The sequence below is a fragment of the Vicia villosa genome, unplaced genomic scaffold (genome assembly GCF_029867415.1).
Source record: "Vicia villosa cultivar HV-30 ecotype Madison, WI unplaced genomic scaffold, Vvil1.0 ctg.000004F_1_1_1, whole genome shotgun sequence".
NCBI lineage: Eukaryota > Viridiplantae > Streptophyta > Magnoliopsida > Fabales > Fabaceae > Vicia > Vicia villosa.
The window spans coordinates 813,735-822,591 of NW_026704934.1; the positions used below are offsets into that span (position 1 = coordinate 813,735).

General features: G+C 30.2%; 1 protein-coding gene across 1 annotated transcript; it reads left to right on the forward strand.

Annotated features, from left to right (window-relative positions):
- Positions 1 to 6,429: 6,429 nt before the first annotated feature.
- On the forward strand, positions 6,430 to 8,635 carry LOC131621375 (ras-related protein RABE1c-like). The gene is made up of 8 exons (XM_058892414.1): positions 6,430 to 6,535; positions 6,998 to 7,070; positions 7,164 to 7,264; positions 7,443 to 7,508; positions 7,620 to 7,717; positions 8,236 to 8,298; positions 8,379 to 8,471; positions 8,576 to 8,635. Exons 1-8 carry the CDS (start codon positions 6,475 to 6,477, stop codon positions 8,633 to 8,635), a joined length of 615 nt encoding a protein of 204 aa, XP_058748397.1. The 5' UTR covers positions 6,430 to 6,474.
- The last annotated feature ends 222 nt before the right edge of the window (positions 8,636 to 8,857 follow it).

The window sequence follows — 8,857 nt, forward strand, 5'->3', positions numbered from 1 at the left end:
TTCATTTTTTAATACCTGTGTTAAATATTTTTTGGATTAAATATTGAGAAAATTAATTCTAAAATAATTTTAAGTTTACATTCAATGAGAGATATATGTTCTGTCAAGTTATTGATATATGTTAAAATTAGTTTCATAGAAGATTTGTGATTTTTATTTGTTGAATGTGTAAAATCATTTTTGAGGATGAGTGCTTGTTCTAGTTATTTTAAAAAATCATAGTGTCCTCCTCATTGGAAGTATTTCCTAGAAATTCGTTGTAGTAGTTTGGGTGTTTTGCGCTAAGTCGCGATTTAGTCTTATCTTTTTTTTGTTGGACTTAGGCTCTCCTTTATTCCAAAAAATAAAATAAAATTATTTTTAGTTAATTTTTCATCTCATGTATATTACAATTGTTCATTTTATTTTGTAATTTTTTTCTATTAAGTGATTACAGCCTTCTCCCGATCAAAGTAGCGGGAATTCGTGGTTCTCCATACTAAATTCAGCGCTAATCACTACTGAACCAACTAACGATTTATACATTTTTATTATTAATAAGAAAAACTGCGATAGTCAAATATCAATAAAATGAAATAGTTATCAACAAATTTTGTGGGAGTTGAAAGTTGCTAAACTTTTTTAATTGTGGTTAAACTTTTCACGTTGATTATATCTTAATATTCATTTGATTAATACGAATCTTAAGAATTTTTTCCTTAAAACCTAAATATTTGGTTAATACAAATCTTAAGATTTGGTTGGATTGAGACACATATTGTATTTTTAACAGAGCCCAATATATCTTTAAGGTCTTCACAACAATTCTCTGCTCTGGAGTCTTAACGACCATATCATTTTAATAACCTTCAAGTGTTTTTTTTCTTTCTATTTGGTCTGCGAACACCGCGCCCATCAACCTTTGAAGGGGGGCGTCAATGTTCTTGAGACCAAAAGACATTATCTTATAGTAGTAATTATAACTATATCTAGTTATACTAGAATTTCATATATTTGACTTTAAAATAACAGAAGATAGACCATGACTTTTAGAAATTAAGGCAAATTTTGGTGTATCTAACATGAGATTAGGAAAGTAATATAGCCCATTATAATAAAAAAATTATTGTCATCTACTCGTTGGTGTTGTGCACAAGTGTGAGTTGTTAGTTCCACATTGCTTAAAAACGTGGAGGTTGAGCACTTATAAGTGAGATGATGCATACACCTATCAAATTAACGTTTTGGGTGAATATGTGACATCTCTTTCACTTGTGTGTTGCTCTTGACCCAATGTGGATGCTCCTCATGATGACCCAACTCTGGTATCACAGCCGACGATTCACTCAAGGGACCAATTCCTTGTATTGAAAGTCTTCTTGTTTAATTAAGGGACTGATTCCTTGTATCGAAAGTCTTCCTGGCATGACTTTGGTCAGGCGGCGTATCCCATTGTAGTGCTCGCAACGACCATACAAGTGTATGGGGATGGAAGAACTTTCGCTTGAGGGGGAGAATAGTGAATAGACTCACACTTTATACGTGAGACGACCTATACACTTATAACCTTAAGCTTTTTGGATGTTGATTTGAATATCATCAAAATATTTCTTAAAGGCGTATAAGCGAAAGAAAAAGATAATTTGATGAAAATTTAAATACATGATTAGTCGAGCTATCTGAAGAGGAATCTTTCAGGATTAATGATTTTCTTTACCTTGTTGTTTTTTCTATCTTAATAAGAGATTTTAACAATAACTGTTGGTGCAATCCTGAACATTTCATTACAAGTAAGCTGATTCATTCACTCGAAACCAAAGACTCATGATACTATTTGTTGGTGCAATTTAGGGGATCAACACGAGGAACATCTTTAACTTTGAGGAACTTCTCTTAGGAGTAACACACTTTGTGAGAGACACACCACATACTTATCCAAAACCTTAAGGTGATAAATTTGTGGATTCTCCCACTTATAAATGCTCAAATCTCCACATTGCTAACCAATGTGAGACTTCCCCATACTACTCAAACTTGTAACTCTTTTTCAACAATAACATGAGTATAAAAATATTTTTGGTTTCTATTTTACTTCTCACAAGTTACAATTATTGGATGATGTAATTTTGAATTCTTGTTATAGTAACTTTAACTGGGTAAACTTAATGAACAATCAGATATCAACGAGAATGAATTTTTGGCAGAGTTAAAGTTACTAAGAGAAATGTTCCCTGAAGAAAACATAAGACCTACTACATAATTATTTTCCTAATACAATTATTGCATATAGAATTTTATTGACTATTCTTGTGATATTTACTTTTGAAGAAAGAAGTTTATAAAATTTAAGTTGTTAAAGATTTACTTGCGGTCTATCAAGTCACAAGAAAGGCTTAATAAATTGACACCTGTACTGACCTTCTGATCAGAACCAGAAATGAGCAAGGGACGTCTGCATAATGCTGGTGATGAGGAGGAGGGGGTGTACTTGCCAGGTACTCCGAAGATCAAGTAAGTAGGAGCACATATACATTTTAGTGTTTCAAGGGTTTGAAATTGTGTTACCTGACCCTCTCAAATGAACGGGTTTTTATATTTCCCCTACCGCTTGGTCATTGGTCCATATTTTGCGCTGGATCGTAGATCTAGGCCCAAAACGCATGACTGCAAGGATTCCAGGAGTAAATCTAGGGATCCTATGAGGCTGCCATAACTAGTCGTTGGTCGGGCAAAGGGATATTCCTTGTCGAACAGGGGATCCATTATCCTTGACGGGAAGCAGAGTGGATGTTTCGCTGCTAGATGCAACAGTAAGTCCAGTCGAGGGGCGCGATGGTGGGGTGTCCTCGGACCGGGGTGAGGTACGTCCTTGGTAGATGGGCAGGGAAAGGAAGTGTTCCCTTTCTGCCTTAAGGTGATTGGACCAAGGCTACTGAGCCGTTCTGGTAGTAAGATTGGGTTGGGCCACTTTTAGCCGTCGGGCTAGTCCATAACATCATCGATAGAAGTTAAAATGATGTCTTGGAGATAACAAAATATAAATACTTAGTTGATAAATTTGCTTCAAAAATTATTCGGAAAAAACTCTTTTTAAGTTATTACAAACTTTAAGTTGTAAGATAAGATATTTAGAGTTTAAACAATATTTTGAGTTTTTGGTGTTTCATTTAATTAAGAATTTAATTGAAATACACTAACATTGTAAAGAAGTTTTACATCGTCAGTGAATCATAGTCGTTAATGTTGTAAAAATATTTGACTTTATCTTTAATCACATATAAAGTATTACTTGTGAGTAGGGTTGTTCAAAAAACCCATTAAGCGACCGAACCGCCAAACTGAAGTTAAAATAATCAAACCATTACTAATGGTTAGTGAACCAAACTTATATTTTATTAATGATTCAAAAACCAGAACTAAACCGTTTGTTACTTTAGTTTCAAATTTTGAAGAGTTAGAACAAGTGGGCCTGCAGCAACGACGTGATCTTCGTTAATGGTTGAGAAAAAGGGGGTTGTACCTGCAAGATACTCCGATGTAAAAATAAGAACGAGAGCAAAGGTACAGCATAAATTATATGTTTGAGAGTGAGTTTTCAATACCTTGCCCTATAGATGGAGAGGGCTATTTATAATGTTTTCCTTAGCATGTCATTAGGTCACGCTATCTTTTTGGGCTGGGCCCGATTCCAAGGCCCAAAATATAGGTGACAGTTGGAGCAGTCTTCGTCTATTCGAGCAAAGTAAACTAGCCGTTGGCGAGGACGAGAGTGTTAGCGTGCTCGGATGGTCCCTTATCGTGAAGAGACCCCATTTATGAGTGTTCGGTAGATGGACAAAAAGGAATGGCAGCCCCAACCTGCCCTAGGGTATGGTCCAAGGCTTATTGTGTTGTTTTCCACTTATGAGTGGACTGGTCCAATTTTGATAATTGGGCTATACAAAAATAAAAAAATATTCGATTTTATTCAAAAATTAAAAAAGTTGATAAATTCGAATATAAAAAATGTTTTTTTTTTGAAAATAAAAACTTCCATTTTTTTTAGTATATTTTTTATTATAAAGGATTATGTAAAACAGTATATTAAAAAATATAAAATAATACTAAAAGCAAATTTAAATAGATTTTTTATTTAGAAAATAAAATATAAGTATAACAATTTGATTCTTTAACAAATAGTTCGGTTTAAAAAAATTGTCTTTTAATAATTTGCTATGGTTCGGAATTCAGAACCATTATACCAAATCAAAACTTTTGGCCTAATTCGGTTTTAAAAAAATGAAACGGTTCTGTTCGGTTCAGGTGACCCTATATAATAGTTAAGTTTAGTTTTCTAACAAAAGTGTACCATAAACAACCTTACTTATAAGTGGTTGTGATACGCTGACAACCCTACTCGGTTATGATGCACCGACAGTGTATAATAATTAAAATTTTAAATTAAAATTTAATTATATATTTGATTCGTCATTTTTAATTATTAAAATTAAATTTTATTTATTTTAGACCTATTTTTAAACTAGAAAAGAGTTTCTAGATTGATTGACCGATTATATATAATTTAAAAAAATATTTCCGTATCTAGTCTAATATTTAGATCAAATATATTTGACATTTATAATTTAAAAAAAGTTGTTGATCAGGAAATTACAAAAATATCCTTTGGTTATCTTAATTTAAATTAATAATTTGGGGGCAAAAATGTCTTTTGTTGATTTTTTCCAACCCACTTTTCACTTTTTCACTTTTGACTTTTGACTTTTTGACTTTTTATTACTTTATTATTATTATTATTTCTAATAATTAATAATCAAAATATTTAAATTATTCTTTAATAAAAAAAATTATTATGATCATTTTAAACGATTGTTAATTTACATTTAAAATAGTATTTAATTTTTAAAGATTAGCTTTTGTAATTGTATATTAATAACAAAGAAATATAATTTGAAACAATTTTTATTTTAAGATACAAAATATTTTTTAAGAAAATAATAATAATTTTAGTTTAAAAAAATATTATTTCAATTAAAATGAATAGAAAAATATACTTGAAAATGCGTGTTATAGATAAAATACAAAAATGTGTGTTACTTATGATTAACTTTAATTTATATGATTCAAAATATTATTATATTAATATATTTCATTAATAGAGTTTATACAATTAAAATAATATTTGCACAATTAAATAGAAGAAAATATATATATATATATATATATATATATATATATATATATATATATATATATATATATATATATATATATATATATATATATATATATATATATATATATATATATATATATATATATATATATATATATATATATATTACTTATTCAATTGTAACATACAACTATTATTTTTTCGTCAAATTTTATTAGTATCAAATTCTACTGATTCAGATATTTTTGGAAATGATACTTAATCAAAAATAATATTTGTATACTGAAAAAAATCTATTATTGATCTAAATATTTTTATATACGAAAAATGATATTATGATTCAACAATTTTTTATTCAAAAAAGGTATATAGGAAAAAAACTATTATCGATCTAAATATTTTTATGTAAATGATACCTAAATATAAATAATATTTGTATGTGGTAAAAATCTATTAATGATCATATATTTTTATATATGAAAAATGATATTTATGATCCAAAAATTTTTTATTCAAAAAAGATATACGGAAAAAAAAAATATTATTGATCTAAATATTTTTATATACGAAAATTTACAATTGATTCAAATATTTTTATAAACGATACCTAAACATAAATAATATTTGTATATGGAAAAAAAATCTGTTAATGATCTAAATATTTTTATATATGAAAAATGGTATTTGTGATCCAAAAAATTTTGATTAAAAAATGGTAAACTGGAAAAAAATCTATTATTAATTTAAATATTTTAATATTTAAAAATTTACTATTGACCCAAATATTTTTCTATATGATACATAAATATTGTATACGGGGAAAATATTTATTATTGATATAAATATTTTTATATACAAAAAATGGTGTTTATGATCTAAATTTTTTTATTTAAAATAAATATATTATGTAAACAAATGCGCATATCAAATCAGGCCTTGCGCACGAGTTTTTTATTAGTTTGTAGTTCAATTTTGTTTGTATTATATTTATTGGATATTTATTAATTATGTACGATATAAAAATATATATTACTTCGTGTAAATATTTTGACTTTAATTTAAAGGCATAATTGCTTACGTTACAAATACATACGATGATGTTCATTCCCTCCAAAACAATTCTAGTTCTTCCGTTGAACTATTACAGAACCCCCTCGCGTTCACAATTCCCCTGTTACTTCTCTTCCGATCGGTATATTTTCATTTCAATCTCTTGCATTTCGTTTTATGATTGAAATTAACGTTAAATTCATATCTTTTATTTTATGTTGATAGGAATCAATTTAATTTATTGCGATTTCAATCACTGATTGAAAGTGTTGATGGCTCTTCCAAGTGAGGATTACGATTATCTCCTAAAGGTTCTTTTGATCGGCGATAGTGGTAAGTTACTCACTCCTCTATTCCTTGTCTCTTGATTTTTCACAGTGAGACTAATGTACTTGGTTTTAGAATTGAATCTTTTCACTCTGTGTCAGAGCCGTCTTAAGATTTTAGAGGGTAAATTTAACTACAAAACAATTAGATGTCCTATTTGCCCATGATTTAATAGAGACAAAGATTGTATGAGTCCCTGAAGATGGTTTAACTGTGAATTTTTTTTGTCGTAGTACTCCGTCTTGCACGCCTTCAAAGACGGAGTTGAATTGGGAATTTCCTCAAGTAAACCACAATTTTTTATACTTAGATTTTTAGTGTGACAATTAGGATAAAAAATTACTAAATATCAAAATGCTTTCTCAAATTGTTTAATTACAATCAATTTGTTCCTTTTAGAGGATTGTTTAATTGGTATACAAAGTCCTTAATTTGTGAAGATTTCTGAATATTAACTTTTGATTGCAGGTGTTGGAAAGAGTTCCCTTCTTGTACGATTCTCTGAAGGTTCTTTCAATACTAGTTATCTTCCAACTATGGGGTTAGTTTTCATGATTTAGGTTTATACTTGCACTATCTAGTGTGTGAGGATTTCTCCTAAATCACAACTCACAAGTCATTCTACTTGATGCAGCATTGATTATAGGAACAAAAACATAGAGATGCATGGAAAACGGATCAAGCTCCAAATTTGGGATACCGCCGGTCAGGAGCGATTCCGAACAATCACAAGAGGTAAGATTTAAATTTTTTTCGAGTGAGTATTTGTTCAAGTTCTTCTTCCGATTTTAAATATAAGCAAAAAGTCTGAAATATACCAAACTCTTTAGTTTATATTTAAGACTAGAGAAAGTACTTTATTTTGAGTCGAATTTTGAGCCAAACCTTGACTAGATTTCTTTTTCTACTTCAGCTTATTATCGCGGTGCTATGGGCATATTACTAGTCTATGATGTTACAAATGAATCTTCATTTAACAGTAAAGTTTCCATCTTGTGCTTTGGTTTAAAAGTTGAACTAGAGTTGTGTTATTTTTTTACTTCAAAAGCTTTACCACATGAAATATTCATCCTACTTATACTAATTTCAGATATTAGGAGTTGGATGCTTAGCATTGAGCAACATGCTTCCGACAATGTCAACAAAATACTGGTTGGGAACAAAGCTGACATGGATAATCGCAAAAGAGTATGTAAACATTGAGGAACTTTTTTGCCTTTCAATTGTTATATAACTATTTTATGTAAGGGTAGCAAACAGACATGTCTGTTCCGTTTAGGCCCGTCCTGCAAAAGCTTGCTAAATAACGGGATGAGATAGACATAATTGAGAGCGTGAGTCTAAAACCTTGGTCCTCTCGCGGAAAAATAAGGGCGGGGCGAGATGGATATGCGGACTTTGCATCCCTAAAGCCTAAAGATTGTAAAAGTTCATGTTAATGTCCGCATCTTTAAAAGCTCAAAAAAAACAGGCGGGGAGAACTATTAGAGGGCGCAAGCCTAAATCCTAATGCATAGTCCGCCCCACAGCCATATGCCAGATGAACCAGATCCATTTTACCACCTAATTTTATGTTTCATATTCACATAACATGAATAATTCATACTTGTATGATCAATTGTGTATACAAAACTAGTAACACTTACACATTCCAAATCTTGTCTTTCTCATATGTATGTCAAATTTGATTTTATATTTCTCTCTAGGCCGTGCCTACTTCCAAGGGCCAAGCACTAGCCAACGAGTATGGAATCAAATTCTTTGAAACAGTAAGTGGTGTAAATTTGAAAATGTTGATACTTTCTTACCTTTGTTTTATTACTGCAAACTGAAGTATTTTCTGTTGCAGAGTGCAAAAACAAGTCGAAATGTGGAAAAGGCTTTCTTCTCAATTACAAGGGATATAAAACAAAGACTTGATGACACTGGCTCTATGAAAATGGTAATCAAACTTCCTCTTCCTTGAATTCATGGACAAGTTTATTGTGTTAATTTTTTTTGAAACAAGTTGATTGTGTTATCTGAGTGTCTGTTCTTACATTGCAGCCGGCAAGAATTAGTATTAGCATCAACGAACGTGCACAAAAGTCGACATGCTGTAGTTGAGGAGGAACATTGATGTTCAAGATCAAGAAAGAAGGAGAAAAATACATGTATGATGAGATTGAAGATGTTTTTTAACCTTGTCATTCTTTCATAATTTCTAAATAGTTAGTTAATCCAAATGTAAATGACAGTGTGATTGTGTCATTGCCCTCTTTTCCTTTGGGACATAATCCAATAGTCATTGATTTTTTGAAGGGTTAATTGCACTGGCATTCTTTAGAA

Bases quoted from the DNA above. Each gene is read 5' to 3' on its own strand.
- LOC131621375 (XM_058892414.1), top strand. From the start codon at position 6,475: ATGGCTCTTCCAAGTGAGGATTACGATTATCTCCTAAAGGTTCTTTTG. The intron at 6,536-6,997 runs GTAAGTTACTCA...TTTTGATTGCAG, and splicing joins TCTTTTGATCGGCGATAGTG to GTGTTGGAAAGAGTTCCCTT. The intron at 7,071-7,163 runs GTTAGTTTTCAT...TACTTGATGCAG, and splicing joins AGTTATCTTCCAACTATGGG to CATTGATTATAGGAACAAAA.